General features: G+C 49.2%; 1 protein-coding gene across 6 annotated transcripts in view; it reads right to left on the bottom strand.

Moving 5' to 3' along the window:
• HMCN2 (hemicentin 2) overlaps nucleotides 1-16244 on the bottom strand; it is a 176357-nt gene that overhangs the window by 9999 nt on the left and 150114 nt on the right. For all 6 annotated transcript variants that reach the window (XR_004433195.1, XM_033193925.1, XM_033193964.1 and 3 more), the window contains exons 86-87: nucleotides 4460-4729; nucleotides 1097-1246 (exon numbers count right to left, since the gene is read on the bottom strand). Coding sequence is in view for 5 of the 6 variants with exons in the window: in XM_033193925.1 (XP_033049816.1) it covers nucleotides 1097-1246; nucleotides 4460-4729 (420 nt within the window). In the remaining variant the exon portion in view is untranslated. The remainder of the gene's footprint in view (nucleotides 1-1096; nucleotides 1247-4459; nucleotides 4730-16244) is intronic.

Genomic DNA, 16244 nt, shown 5'->3' with positions numbered 1-16244 from the left:
CAAGACCAGGTTTGTTCCAAATCATTTGAAAAAAGAACCAAAAAATGGCCCTGGACGTGGATTCTCAGATCTTCTTCATGTGATGCCCCGCCCTCCACGTAGGGCCAGGTGGGGCCATGGGCTGGGCAAGGGGAACACATCCACTCCCTACTTGCTTGGAGTCAGGGACGGTGCCAGCTTTGCAAGGTTCACATGAGCCGGCCAGGCCCCTGTGCATGGGCACCACCTTTCAGCCTCTCTGTGCACCTGTTTCATGCAACAGAGCCTGGCCCGCAGGCTTGGGGCCAGGTGCTTCTCCAGGCCTCGCACTCCTGCAGCTGGAATAAGCAGCCATGTCTGGGCAGTGTCTCACTTCACCTGCTGTCTGTTGACAGCCAGCTCAGAGTGACTTCCCCAGCAAAATCCCCTGACCCCACACTGCTTATGCAGGACCATGGCCAAGGGCAGCTTCAGAAGAGCTGCTTTTAGTGAAGACCCCATGAGCACTGCCCCTCCTGGACCCCCACGAGGGGCCAGGGATTCCTTGGGAAGGGAGAGACAGTGACATCCACTGTCACAAGCTCTGCAAGTCTCTCAGAGCATTCATCGCTCAGACATCGTGCATGAGAGCTCTGAGTGCAGGTGACACTTCTTAGTCCTCTAGGTTTTCTGGGCAATTCAATTCTCCACGTTTCCTGCTTCCCGTCACCTCCAGCCCGCACCCCTCACTCATGACTGGAGATCCCTCCACTTCCATCAGCCCGGGCCTTAACTTAAATGGGGAAAAGCCTCAGGGAGCCATCGGTGGCTTGGGAAACCACAGTCTGAGCCACCCACACCCACAGAGCACTGACCATGTCACACACTTTTGGTCTAACTGTAAATGCAGTTACTTTGTTTTGAGGGGGCTGTGAGGGGGATGGGAAGTTGCCTGCACCTGAGTCCACTTTGGCTTGCACCCAGCTTTGAGAGGTGGTCAGACATGCTCTGGTCATCAGGCCCTGAGCAAGTCTCAGGATACAGGCTCTGCCCCCTCCTAGGTCCAGCATGTTCTGGAGGATCCTTGCTGGGCTGGGACAATGGCCCAGATGCAGGTGATGCTCTGCCTCCCACTCACCCACGTTTGCTGGGACATGGTGGATGCTGCTGCGGATGTTGCTGACCCCGGAGTGCACCTCCTGCATCACGCTGGTGTTGAGTGTGGCCACACCAAATTTCCGGCCATTGATCACCCCAATCATGCTGCCCCAGCTCCCCTGGGGTTCCCCTGTAAGGAAGGGAAAGAATGACAGTGCCACTCACTATCCACCCCCGAGGCCCACAGCACAAGCAGGCTGTCATTCCTATTTCATGAAGGAGTAAATGGAGGCTTGTCCACTTGTCCAAGGACACACAGCTAGGGGGTCATGGACTCAACGGCCAGGGGATCTTGGTTCTAAAAGGGAAGGGGGGCTGTTAGGAGGAACCCTGGGCTGGGGTGTGGGGGGAGGCACATGGAGCTGGCTTCTAATTCTGGCTCTACCATTCCTTGAAACCTGGCCACGTCAGGCCCCCAAGCCACACCTGAGTTGGCTCACCTGTAAAATGAGGAGGTGGGGCCACAAACTCACAGAAGACCTGTGGGTGTGTGGAACGCCAGGAGCCCACGATGGCGCGGCTGGCACACTGAAGGAGCCAGGGCACCAAGCCAGACCCGGGTGCTGTCACCTGAACAGCCCCATTCCATCAGTGCTGCTGGCTCCGGCTGCCCTGCAGCTGGCCTGGCTGGGTAGTCTGGCTTCCTAGCGGCCGTCCACCAGGCCGTCTGTGAGCAGATGCTCCTTAGCGCTAATCAAACGGATGGTGCAGGCACCGGGGGGTGCTTCCTCTGACTAATGGGCCAGCTGTCTTGTTTAGGCAGATGGCATTCCAGGGGGCGAGAGACAGAAGTTAGCCTGCCTCTCCACTCACCAGCTCTCAGGGGAAATTAACAACAAATTGCCCATGATCTGTCAAAAAATAACATAAAACACTCAAGTGCTAGGATCCTAAGTGGATGAATCAAGGGGCTGGTTAATTTGGGGTTCTAGGAAGCAGGGCCATTTCCTGCAGCCCATAGCTGGGGTTTGATGAGATTTGAAGCTCATCTGGGATGTTTCTCATCAGTATCCGATGCTCTGGGGCCTATGGGAGGGACAGGAGACGGGCCATGAACCTATCCCTGGCCTTTTAATAGGGGGGTGAGGAAGGAATCAGGAGCTGCAGACAAGAAGGCTGGAGCGTGACCCGGGCAGCTTTGGAAGGGGACAGGAAATGGAACCCAGGCACGGCAAGCCACCGCCAACTCTCTCAGACATGGAGTGACGTAGCAGCCTCTTGTCTCCCTACAAGGCCAGGATTGGGACCTGCCAGGCTGAGGGGCAAGGAGGAAAATTAGTCAGGAGGGAAAATGTGTTTACAGTTAGAGACTCCCAAAGCCTGAACTCCCCTCACCCACCAATGCCCCTTAAGGAAATCGTCCCATAGAAATATTCAGGGCCACACACAAAGATGCACAGCATGGTGTGGTTTTGGGGAATGGAAAGTAGAAAAATAAACTACGTTGCTCATTTGACAAAGCCGACAGGAATGAAGATAAAAACATTCCCATGGAATGACATGAAGCCAATAAACAAGCTATGGACCGATGTGTATCATAATGGGATGTCTTCCAAGATAGAGGAAGTAAAAATGGCAGGTTATAGAAGTTGTAAATTTGACATTTGTAAAAAGAGAAGTGTATCTCTTATATCCAGAGAAAACAGTGTGGAAGCATGTATCTCCCCAAATAATTGCTTACGCTACTTTGGGTCATTGAATTATGGGAGAGAATGACCTTCTTCTTCACAGATTTCTACAGTATCTGGCCTTTCTACAAGTAACATATATAAAAGAAGAATACTTGTTTCTATTAAAAAAAATAAGGAGGCTGGGTTATGGATCGAATGGTACCACCCCACCCAAAATTCATACGTTGAAGTCCTAACCCCCAGAACCTGAAAATGTGACCTTATTTGAAGACAGGGTCTTTATAGAGTAAGCCAAGTTAGAATGAGGTCATTAGGGCAGGCCTAATCCAACATGACTGTGTCCTTATAAATAGGGAAGCGTAGACACACAGCGGGAAGATGAAGGCAGAGGTGGGGGTGATGTTTCGACAAGCCACAGAATGCCGAGGACCACCAGCAAGACCCTAGGAGAGAGGGTCGGACCATTTCCTCCCCAAAGTGCTCAGCAGGAACCAGGGCTGCTGACAGTGTGATCCTGGATTTCCAGCCTCCAAAACTGTGAGACAATCAGTGTGCCTTAAGCCTCCAGTTTGTGGTGTTTTTTTTTTTTTTTTTTACTGTAGCCCTAGAGAACAAATACAAAGGCCACGTACATAGCTCCGTGGTTTGGACTGGGGCCTGCCAACAGGAGAGGGTAAGAAGTGGGACAAAGCCCTGAAACAGAGGGGCGTCTGCTTAGACCCAAGGCTAACTCCAAGACCGCATCTGCGGCTGGGGGGGTCAGAGAACTGCTGAACTTTCAGAGCTGCATAGGTTGGTACCCTGTCCCAGCCTATGGGAGATGAGAGCAGAGGCCAGAAAGGGTCCCACATTTGGTTGGCAGTGGGTTTCGCATGGATTTCCAGGGGGTCAAGTGTCAAGTCCCAATTCCAATTAGCTGAGAGGCGCTGCTGCCTGGGAGGGCTCATTGGAGAAAAATTCTGCCAGCGCATGTGGTGATAGATTAGTGATGTCTGCCAGGGACAGGGAGGGAGATACATTGCCACACATAGGGAGTGTTCCCTTGTGGTGATAGATTAGTGATGTCTGCCAGGTACAGGGAGGGGGACGCATCGCCACACATATGGAGTGTTCCCTCCAGAGGCACAGGCCACAGAAATAATATCTTATGACTTGCCTTTGTGCAGGGCTGAATCCATTTACTATGATTTCTCAGGATAGATCTTTTCTTAATTTTAAAGTTGGTCTGACCCAAGGGAGAAGGGAGCTGATTGAGGAATCTGAGATGGCAGGGGTCCATCCCAACAGGAAGCCATCACTTTTCCAACCACCTGCCATGGCCAGGCAATGTGTGACACCTGGGACACGCACTGACCCACAGACTTTTTGCAGCAGCCCCTGAGGGCACCGTGGATGCCCTTGGCTTCCTCTGCCTGCTTCCAGGGGCTGTGCAGTGTCCAGACAGAGGACATGCATTTGTGCCAGTTAAGAGAGAACAGCCAGGCCAGTGTTCCCTGTCCAAGATGAGCGGCAAACACTTAGCACCTCCAAGACTCAGTTTCCACAACTGTAAACGGGCAGGGTAGAGGTTCATTCTGGGCTTGTGACAAAGCAAAGGGAAGAGGTGGGGAGCTGGCAAGGCAGGGGACAGGTCCCCCATAAGCACCACACAATCCCCATAGGCAAGAGATCCTGCCTCTGTCCAGAGAGGTCCAGACAGGGCTGCCCCGTACCTCTCACGACCAGGAACGCCCGGGCTGTGGCAGAGCCCAGGAGATTGTGAGCGACGCAGTCGTAGGAGCCTGCATCCCCAGTCTCCACATTCTCTAGCCACAGGCTCCCATCGGGCAGGGTCCGGAGTTGTCGGCTGGCCCGCAAGGGTTGACCTGCCCGCAACCATTCAATGGTGGGTATGGGCTCTCCAGTGGCCTGGCATCGCAGAGCCACGTCATCCCCGGATCTCACTGTCATGTCCTGGGGCTCCACCTGGAACACCGGAGCACCTGTGGGAGGCCCAGGTGGCTTTTAGGAACATTTAATTATTTTTGCATATTCAAGTGGAATATGTTCATTTAGACACACTGGGAAATCCAGAGAGGCAGAAAGAAGAAAATAAGAACTACATAGGATTCTTCCACCCAATATCTTTCCTGAATATTTCCCTCTAGACACTGTTGCTTTACGAAAATATGATCATATGGCCATATCTGCTTTTATTTTTTTTTTATTTTATTTTTTGAGATAGAGTCTTGCTCTGTCCCCCAGGCTGGAGTGCAATGGTGCGATCTTGGCTCATTGCAACCTCCACCTCCTGGGTTCAAGTGATCCTCCCATCTCAGCCTCCTGAGTAGCTGGGTTTACAGGCGCCTGCCACCACGCCTCACTGATTTTTGTATTTTTAGTAGAGACATGGTTTCGTCATGTTGGCCAGGTTGGTCTCAAACTCCTGACCTCAGATGATCCACCCGCCTCAGTCTCCCAAGGTGCTGGGGTTACAGGCATAAGCCACCATGCCTGACCATCTGCTTTTATTTTTCCTTCCCAATAGATCGTAACTACCTTTCCATGCAGTTACATATCTGTTATTAGTGGCTAGATAGTCTTCTATTGCCCGGCTCTACTGGGATTGGCTAAACCAAGCTTCTCCTACAGGACAGTTAGGCTGCTTCCAATGAAGTCAGGGCCATCTGTCAGAACTGCCTCTAGGGCTCTGTCACCTACTGTGGGTGACTCTCACCAAGTCACTCCCTGACCCTCAGTGTTCCCATCTGAAATATGGGGATGATGCTTCCTGTCCACTTACTATTACAGACCCTCCTGGAAGGCTAACATGGAAAGGATGGGAAAGGCCCAGTGCTGGTGAGGCTGCAGAACAAGCAGAACTCGCACACACTGCGGTGGAAATGCAACGTGGTTCAGCCAAGGTGGGCTGCTGTGTGCCTGGGTGTTCACTTCCTGCGGATGCTGCAGCAAGTTGCAGAAACACGGGAGAAACCGTGGAGGCCAGGAGACCCACATCAGCCTCACTGGGCCCAAGTTCAGGTGCCCTGCTCCCTCCAGAGGTTCTGGGGGACAGCCCACTCCTCACCTCTTCCAGCTTCCGCCCACCAGCATTCCTTAGCCTAAGGCTGCAACAACCCATCCTCTGCCTCCATCTCCACTTTACCTTCTCCTCTCTCTCTCTCTCCCCTGCCACACCACCCCAGCTCTCTCTTTTTTTTTTTGGAGACGGAGTCTCACTCTGTCACCCAGGCTGGAGTGCAGTGGTACGATCTCAGCTCATTACAACCTCTGCCTTCTGGCTTCAAGCGATTCTCCTGCCTCCGCCTCCCAAGTAGCTGGGATTACAGGCGTGTGCCACCACGCCCGGTCAATTTTTGTACTTTTGGTAGAGACGGGCTTTTACCATATTGATCACACTGGTCTCAAACTCCCAGCCTCAGGTGATCCGCCCTCCTCGGCCTCCTAAAGTGTTAGGATTATAGTCGTGAGCCACCACGTCCGGCCCGGGCTCTCTTTTATAAGAATACTTGTAGCCGAGTATGGTGGCTCATGCCTGTAACCCCAGCACTTTGGGAGGCTGAGGTGGGTGGACTGCTTGAACCTAGGAATTTGAGAAGAGTCTGGCAAACATGGTGAAACCCTATTTCTACTAAAAAAAAAAAAAACAATAATTAGCCAGGTGTGATGGTCTGTGCTGGTAATCCTAGCTACTTGAGAGGCTGATGCAGGAGAATTGCTTGAACCTGGGAGGCAGAGGTTACAGTAGCCGAGATTGCGCCACTGCACTCCAGCCTGAGCAACAGAGCGAGATTCCATCTCAAAAAAAAAAAACCAAAAAAAAAAAAAAAAAACACCCCAAAATAAAACACTTGTGATAGCATTTAGGGGCCACCGAGATAATCTGCCTACTTTAAGATCCTTAACTGAATTACATTTGCAAAGATTCCTTTTCCAAGTAAGGAAACATTCGCAGGCCCTGGGGACTAGGACCTAGACATATCTTTGGGAGCCATTTGTCAGATACTACACAGCCCACGTGTCCTAAAGTGGAACACATGTGTACCACGAGACCTCGCGCTTCTGCTCCTGGACAAATACCCCAACACAAGTGTGTGTGCGCGTTCACCGGAGGGCGTGCGTAAGAAGGTCACAGCAGCCCTTTTCTAAACTGCCCATCACTGGAAACTAACCTACAGTGGAATACATGAATAAACTGTAGTACATCCATGTAGCAGAAAAACATACAGCAATGAGAACCGATAAACGAATTCCATGTGAACAGTATGGACGAATGCCACAAATAATGATGTGCAAAAGAAGAGTCTATGCAAAAGCACGTGTGGGGTGAGTCCATTTAAATGAAGGTCGAGGCCAGGCACGGTGACTCATGCCTGTAAGCCCAACACTTTGGGAGGCCAAGGTGGGTGGATCACCTTAAGTCAGGAGTTCGAGACCAACTTCCCAGGTTCAAGCAATTCTCCTGCATCAGCCTCTCAAGTAGCTAGGATTACAGGCACAGACCACCACACCTGGCTAATTTTTGTATTTTTTTTTTAGTAGAAATAGGGTTTCACCATGTTTGCCAGACTCTTCTCAAATTCCTAGGTTCAACACGGTGAAACCCCGTCTCTACTAAAAATACAAATATTAGCCGGGTGTGTCCCAAATAACAGTTTCAGGGCTCCCAAAATCAACCAAAGACACACAACAAATTGAGAAGCATTTACATTTTTTGTTTTTTTTTTGAGACGGAGTCTCGCTCTGTCGCCCAGGCTGGAATGCGATCTCAGCTCACTGCAGCCTTGATCTCCCGGCTCAAGCCATCCTCCCACCTTAGCCTGCCGAGTAGCTAGGGCTATAGGTGTGTGCCACCACACCTGGCTAATTTATTTATTTTTTGTAGAGATGGGATTTCACTGTGTTGCCCAGGCTGGTCTCAAATTCCTGAACTCAAGTGATCCTCCCACTTTGGCCTCCCAAAGTGCTGGGATTACAGCTGTGAGCCGTCGTGCCAGGTCTTGAGAAGCATTTATCCATAAAAAGCCTCTATGGCTGGGCACAGTGGCTCACGCCTGTAATTCCAGCCCTTTGGGAGGCTGAGGTGGGTGGATGGCCTGTGGTCAGGAGTTCGAGACCAGCTGGGCCAACGTGGTGAAACTCTATCTCAACTAAAATTACAAAAATTAGCTGTGACGAGGTGGTGCATGCCTGTAATCCCAGCTATTCGGGAGGCTGAGGCAGGAGAATCTCTTGAACCTGGGTGGTGGAGGTTGCAGTGAGCTGAGATCGCACCACTGCACTCCAGCCTGGGTGACAGAGTGAGACTCTGTCTCAAAAAAATAATAATAAAAAAAAAGCCTCTAGAACTTTGGATAAGAACAGCGAAACCTTTGGTCCTCCTGCCTAGGGCTCTGCCCTTCCTTATCCCACTGTGACCACCACAGTGATTTTATTAGGGATGACTGTCAAAAACAGCAGCTTTGGGGCCAGGCGCAGTGGCTCACGCCTGTAATCCCAGCACTTTGGGAGGCCAAGGTGGGCGGATCACGAGGTCAGGAGATCGAGACCATGGTGAAACCCCGTCTCTCTTAAAAATACAAAAATTAGCCAGGTGTTGTGGCGGGCGCCTGTAGTCCCAGCTACTCCGGAGGCTGAGGCAGGAGAATGGCGTGAACCTGGGAGGCGGAGCTTGCAGCGAGCTGAGATTGCACCACTGCACTCCTGCCTGGGTGACAGAGCGACACTCCGTCTCAAAACAAAACAAAAAAACAGCAGCTTTTGCCACCCCTGAGGGCTGTCTTGATGTGCAGCAGAGGATGAAAGCATGCCCTGAGAAATATCATCAGGAAAAGGGGCAAAACTGGTAGGAACCAAAAGAGAAACGGCTGCTGCGCTGGCCTGTGGCGTGGCCCCGGCTGAGAAGAACAGGGGCCCAGCCAGCAACTTAATGGGGAGAACCTGGAAATGAAGGAGCCATGGACAGGCTGGATCGGCTCCCCACAATCCCTGGCCAACGTGGGAAATATGCACCTGTGCAGGGGAGACTTGAGGGGTACAAAGGACAGTCAAACCGAGGCCGACTTGAAAACTGCCTGAACTTCAAATTACTCCACAGCCGTGTTTTGCTGAGATTTCCTTTTTTTTTTTTTAATTGTTTCAAGCATGTTGACAACTGCTCACAGAACCATCCCTGTCAGCTAGCCTGGGCAACATAGAAAGACCTCATCTCTACAAAAAATAAATAAAGTAGCCGGGCATGGTGGTGTGCACCTGCAGTCCCAGCTACTTGGGAGGCTGAGAAGTGGGAGGATTGCTTGAGTCCGGGAGGTCAAAGCTGCAGTGAGCTGTGATTGTGCCACTGCACTCCAGTCTGGGTGACAGAGCAAGACCCTGTCAAAAAATTAAAAAGAAATCCTTATCAGATGACGCAAACATCTGTGTTATCTCAGTTGGTGTCTGTTGCATGTCAGTTCTCATTCAAGTTGAGATTTTTCCTTGTTCTCGGTATGATAAGTGAGTTTCAGTATGATAAGATTTGGGTTCTTATTTAAATCTTCCATCTTAGCAGACCTGGAACACTGCCAGGGAAAGGAGGTGCCACTCACTTCTGCCAGATGAGAGTGGAAGTGGAAGTCTGGGTTCCCTACGTGGCCTCCATGGACACCCGGGAATGGGGAGGGTGCCTCATTATTGCTGGGTGTAAGTGGGAGTTCACGCTTCAAGTGGGGCTCTGCTGGCATCACCCTGGTTGGAAGGGAGAGGGGTACTGCTTATTGCTCCCCACTCGGCCTGTGTAGGCGAGGGGCTTCCCACTCAGTGGGTGACAGTTGTGACAGTTCAGTCTTGGTCAGGCGCAGCGGCTCATGCCTGTAATCCCACCACTTTGGGAGGCTGAGGCAGGTGGATCATTTGAGCCCAGGAGTTTGAGACTGGCTTAGGCAACATAAGGAGACCCCGTCTCTACAAAAAAATAAATACATAAAAATAAAAATTAGCCAGGTGTGGTGGCACGTGCCTGCAGTCCCAGTTACTTGGGAGGCTGAGGTGGGATGACCACCTGAGCCAAGGCTGCAGTGAGCCATGATCATGTCACTGCACTCCAGCCTGGGCAACAGAGTCAGACCTTGTCTAAAAAAAAAAAAAAAATGGGCCGGGCGCGGTGGCTCAAGACTGTAATCCCAGCACTTTGGGAGGCTGAGACGGGTGGATCACGAGGTCAGGAGATCCAGACCATCCTGGCTAACACGGTGAAACCCCATCTCTACTAAAAGTACAAAAAACTAGCCGGGCAAGGTGGCGGGCACCTGTGGTCCCAGGAGGCTCGGGAGGCTGAGGCAGGAGAAAGGCGTGAACCCCGGAGGCAGAGGTTGCAGTGAGCTGAGATCCGGCCACTGCACTCCAGCCTGGGCGACAGAGCAAGACTCCGTCTCAAAAAAAAAAAAAAAAAAAAAAAATGGTCCTTATCAGATTACCAAATATCCCTACTATCTCAGTTGATGTCTGTTGTCTGCTTTCATTGAGATTTTCCTTGTTCCTGGTATGTAAATTGAGATTTTCCTTGCTCCTGGCATGTAAGTGAGTTTCATTATTGTAAGACTCGGATTTCTATTTAAATGTTCCATTTTTGGCAGATCTGGAACACTGCCAAGAAAAAGCGGTACCACTCACTTCTGCCAGGTCACAGCGGAAGCCCAGGTTCCCAACGAGGCCTCCATGGACATCCTGGAACAGGGAGGGGTGCCTCATTACTGCTGGGCATGGGTGGAGGCATGCCCACTCTGGGCCTCTGGTGGCACTACCCTGGCTGCATACCTGGTCTCATAGGGGAGGAGCTTCCCACTCAAATGACAGTGGTGACAATTCTGCCTCTTCATTAGGTGTCACCTGACAGCATCCCGCTCCAGTGTGGGGAGAGCAGTGCCTCAGTACAGGGGGTGAGGGTGGAAATGTGGGCTCCCAGTTAGTTTGATGATGGGGCTGGGGTGTTTTTCATGGTGTTTGCCTCTCAAGTAGTTGGGACTACAGGCATGCGCCACCATGCCCATCTTTTTTTTTTTTTTGTATTTTTGGTAGAGATGGGGTTTCACTGCATTCCCCAGGCTGATCTCAAATTCCTGAGCTCAAGCTATCTGGCTACCTCAGCCTCCCAAAGTGCTGGGACTACAGACATGAGCCACCATACCCGGTTGGGGGTTGTTATTTACAAGTTTTCTTTCTTACTATGCTGTCCCTATCTTAGTCCCTTGCAAGTGAGGACAGGCTCTTGTTGAGGTGCACACATGCCCGCGCGCACACGCGCGCGCGCGCGTGTGTGTGTGTGTGTCTGTATGTCTGAGCCCACTGGTGGTTCCAGGATATAAGGGACAAAGAGCAACACCCGGGCATTCAACACCACATTGCTCCTCAGGTCCCAAGATCAGTAGTCTATCCTCCTCCTTTTCTCTACTTTTCAGAGGCTCTTTCTGTTTGCTTCTAGATAAAGTCCAAGGTGCTCAGCTGTCCTTAGCAAGACAAATAGGGAGAAGTGCATCTATACCATCTTGTCTGGAACCACAAACCTATTCCACGCATGACCCAAACTCAACACACTAGGTACAAAAGGGGAGCTTCCTCAGCCTGAGAAAGGACGTCCACAAAAACTCACAGCTAACATCACACCCCATGGTGAAAGACCGACTGCTTTCCACCTAAACCAGGGAACCAGGGAACCAGGCAAGGATGGCTGCTCTCGCCGCTTCAACTGTGTACCAGAGGGTTCAACCAAGGCAATAAGGCAAAGCAAAAATCTTCAAGGTACACAGATTTGAAAGAAAGAAGTCAAATTGTCCCTATTCATAGATGATATGATATTAGAATCAACTGTATCTCTACATATTATCAATTACAAATCCAAAAATCAAAGAAAACAATTCCACCCAAAATAGCATCAACAATAATAAAAAGACTTAAAATCTATTTAACAAAAATACAACAGCAGTACACTGAAAACCACAAAACATTACTGAAAGAAACTAAAGATCAACATAAATGGTACTAGAACAACTGGCTCTCCATACGCAAAAAAGGAAGTTAGACCCTTACCCCACACAAAAATTAACTCAAAATGGATCACAGACCTAAATGTGAGAACCAAAACTACAAAAATTATATAAGAAAATGTGTGGGCATGGTGGCTCATACCTGTAATCCCAGCACTTTAGGAGGCCGAGGTGCGTGGATCACCTGAGGTCAGCACTTCGAGACCAGACTGGCCAATGTGGTGAAACCCCAACTCTACTAAATATACAAAAATTAGCCCGATGTGACCACGGGCACCTGTAATCCCAGCTACTTGGGAAGCTGAGGCAAGAGAATTGCTTGAACCTAGGTGGATGTTGCAGTGAGCTGAGATTGTGCCATTGCACTCCAGCTGGGCAAAAAGAGCAAAACTCTGTCTCAAAAAAAAAAAAAAAAAAAAAAAAAAAAAAAAAAAAAGAAAAGAAAGAAAAGAAAGAAAAAAAAAGAAAAGAAAGGAAAAGAAAATGTGGGGTGCAGTGGCTCATGCCTGTAATCCCAGCACATTAGGAGGCTGAGGCAGGTGGATTGCTTGAGCCAGGCGTTTGACACCAGCCTGGGCAACATGATGAAACCCCATCTCTACTAAAAATTCAAAAATTAGCTGGGCGCGATGGTCTGTGCCTGTAATCCCAGCTACCCAGGAGGCTGAGGCAGGAGAATCACTGAAACCCGAGAGGCAGAGGCCGAGGCCGCAGTGAGTTGAGATCACACCACTGCACTCCAGGCTGGGAGACAGAACGAGACTCCCTCTCAAAGAAAAAAAAATTAAATAAGAAAATGTGGGGCATGGTGGTTCATGCCTGTAATCCCAGAAATTTAGGAGGCTGAGGCGGGTAGATTGCTTGAGGCCAGGAGTTCAAGACCATCCTGGGCAACATGATGAAACCTCATCTCCACTAAAATTACAAAAGTTAGCTGGGCATGGTGGCAGGTACCTGTGTTCCCAGCTACTTGGGAGGCTGAGGCACAAGGATCGCTTGAACCCAGGAGGTGGAGGTTGCAGTGAGCCAAGATCGTGCCACTGCACTCTAGCCTGGGCGACACAGCAAGACTCCGTCTCAAAAAAAAAAAAAAAAGAGGAAGGAAGCAAACAAAAAATGTGACTGTACGTTAGGCAAAGATTTTTTTTTTTGAGACAGAGTCTCCCTCTGTCGCCAGGCTGGAGTGCAGTAGCGTGATCTCGGCTCACTGCAACCTCTGCCTGCCAGGTTCAAGCGATTCTCCTGCCTCAGCCTCCCGAGTAGCTGGGACTACAGGCGCCTGCCACCATGCCCAGCTAATTTTTGTATTTTTAGTAAAGACGGAGTTTCACCATGTTGGCCAGGATGGTCTCGATCTCTTGACCTCGTGATCTGCCCGCCTCTGCCTCCCAGCGTACTTAGATTACAAGCGTGAGTCACCACGCCTGGCCGGCAAAGATTCTTAAAAGATGTAACACCAAACACACGACTTGAAAAATACAAAATGGATAAATTTGGACTTCATCGAATTTTAACACTTTTGCTCTTCAAAGGCAGCATTAAGAAAATGCAAAGATAACCCACAGACTGGGAGAAATATTTGTAAATCATGTATCTGATAAAGGGCTTATATCCATGCTATATAAAGAACTCCTGGAACTCGCCCAGTAAGATAAACAACTCCATTTAAAAATGAACACAAACGCCAGATGCTATGGCTCATGCTTGTAATCCCAGCATTTTGGGAGGCTGAGGCAGGTGGATCTCCTGAGGTCAAGAGTTCAAGACTAGCCTGGCCAACATGGCGGAACCCCAGCTTTACTAATAATACAAAAATTAGTTGGGCGTGGTGGCATATGCCTGTAGTCCCAGCTACTTGCGAGGCTGAGGTGGGATAATCACCTGAGCCTGAGAGGTCAAGGCTGCAATGAGCCGTGATCACGTCACTGCACTCCAGCCAGGGCAACAGAGTCAGACACTGTCTCAAAAAAAAAAGTCCTTATCAGATGACTTAACATCTGTACTATCTCAGTTGGCATCTGTTGATTGCCTGTTCTCCTTCAAGTTGAGAGTTTCCTTGTTGCTGGTATGTAAGTGAGTTTCAGTATTGTAAGACTCGGGTTCTTATTTAAATCTTCGGTTTTTGGAAGAGCTGGAACACTGTCAAGAAAAAGTGGTGTCGCTCACTTCTGCCAGGTCAGAGTGGAATTCCAGGTTCCCTATGAGGCCTCCACGGACATCCCGGAACGGGGAGGGGTGCCTCATTACTGCTGGGCATGGGTGGAGGCATGCCTACACTGGGCCACTGCTGGCACTACCCTGGCTGCCCACCTGGCCTGATGGGGGAGGAGCGTCCCACTCAATAGGTGACAATTCTGTCTCTTCATTAGGTGTCACCTGACACCATCCTGCTCCGGGGGGGAGAGCAGTGCCTCGGCACAGGGGGTGAGGGTGGAAATGCAGGCTCCCACTTGATTTGATGATGGGGCTGGGGTATTTTTCATGGTGTTTGGCTAGAGGATTATTATTATTATTATTATTATTATTATTTTGAGACAGTGTCTGCTACCCAGGCTGGAATGCAGTGGTGCGATCTCAACTCACTGCAACCTCTGTCTCCCAGGTTCAAGCGATCCTCCTCCCTCAGCCTCCCAAGTAGCTGGGACTATGGGTGTGTACCACCATGATTAGCTTTTTTTTTTTTTTTTTTTTTCATATTTTTGGTAGAGATGGGGTTTCACTATATGACCCAGGCTGGTCTCGAACTCCTGAGCTCAAGCAATCTGCCTGCCTTGGCCTCCCAAGATGCTGAGATTACAGACATGAGCCAACACGCCTGGCCAGGGGTTGTTATTTACAAGTATTAGTAAGTTGTCCCTTTCCCAGTCCTTTGTAAGTGAGGACAGGCTCTTGTTGAGGGGTGTGTGTGTGTGTGTGTGTGTGTGTGTGTGTATGTGCGCACATGCATGTGTCTGAGCCCACTGGTGGTTCCAGGTTGCTGGCTTCTCAAGTACACAGCCCAGGATATAAGGGACAAAAAGAAACACCCGGGCATTCAACACCACATTGCTCCTCAGGTCCCAAGATCGGGAGTCTATCCTCCTTCTTTTCTCTACTTTTCAGAGGCTCTTTCTGTTTGCTTCTAGATAAAGTCCAAGGTGTTCAGCTGCCCTTAGCAAGACAAATAGGGAGAAGTGCATCTATACCATCTTGTCTGGAACCACAAACCTATTCCACGCATGACCCAAACTCTCAACACACTAGGTGCAAAAGGGGAACTTCCTCAGCCTGAGAAAGGACGTCCACAAAATCTCACAGCTAACATCACACCCCATGGTGAAAGACCGACTGCTTTCCACCTAAACCAGGGAACCAGGGAACCAGGCAAGGATGCTGCTCTCGCCGCTTCAACTGTGTACCAGAGGGTTCAACCAAGGCAATAAGGCAAAGCAAAAATCTTCAAGGTACACAGATTTGATAGAAAGAAGTCAAACTGTCCCTATTCATAGATGATATGATATCAGATTCAACTGTATCTCTACATATGATCAATTACAAATCCAAAAATCAAAGAAAACAATTCCACCCAAAATAGCATCAACAATAATAAAAAGTCTTAAAATCAATTTAACAAAAATACAACAGCAGTACACTGAAATCCACAAAACATCACTGAAAGAAACTAAAGATCAACATAAATGGTACTAGAACAATTGGCTCTCCATATGCAAGAAAGGAAGTTAGACCCTTACCCCACACAAAAATTAACTCAAAATGGATCACAGACCTAAATGTGAGAACTAAAACTACAAAAATTATATAAGAAAATGTGTGGGCATGGTGGCTCATGCCTGTAATCCCAGCACTTTAGGAGGCTGAGGCAGGTGGATTGCTTGAGGCCAGGAGTTTGATACCAGCCTGGGCAACACGATGAAACCTCATCTCTACTAAAATTACAAAAATTAGCCAGGTGTGGTGGTGCGTGCCTGTAATCTCAGCTACTTGGGAGGTTGAGGCACAAGGAATGCTTAAACCTTGGGGGTGGAAGTTGTAGTGAGCTGAGATCTTGCCACTGCACTCCAGCCTGGGTACCAGAGTGAGACTCTGTCTCAAAAACATTAAAAAGAAAAAAAAAGAAAAGAAAAAAATGAATGAACGAAAGAAAGAGAGAAAGAAAGAGAAAAAGAGAAAGAGAGAGAGAAAGAGAGAAAGAGAAAGAAAGAAAGAGAGAGAAAGAAAGAAAAAGAGAAAGAGAGAGAAAGGAAGGAAGAAGGAAAGGAAAGGAAAAAGATGGGAAAGGAAAGGAAAGGAAAAGAAAAGAAAAAGATGACCTTAGGTTAGGCAAAGATTTTTAAAAGGTATAACACCAAATACATGATTCAAAAAATATGAAATGGATGAATTTGGACTTCACCAAATTTTAACACTTTTGCTCTTCAAAGTCACCATTAAGAAAATGCAAAGACAAGCCACAGACTGGGAGAAATATTTGCAAATC

This window comes from Trachypithecus francoisi, unplaced genomic scaffold (genome assembly GCF_009764315.1).
Source record: "Trachypithecus francoisi isolate TF-2019V2 unplaced genomic scaffold, Tfra_2.0 Contig01585, whole genome shotgun sequence".
Taxonomy (NCBI): domain Eukaryota; kingdom Metazoa; phylum Chordata; class Mammalia; order Primates; family Cercopithecidae; genus Trachypithecus; species Trachypithecus francoisi.
Note: the sequence above shows the minus strand (reverse complement) of the source record. Positions and strands in the feature narration are given on the sequence as shown.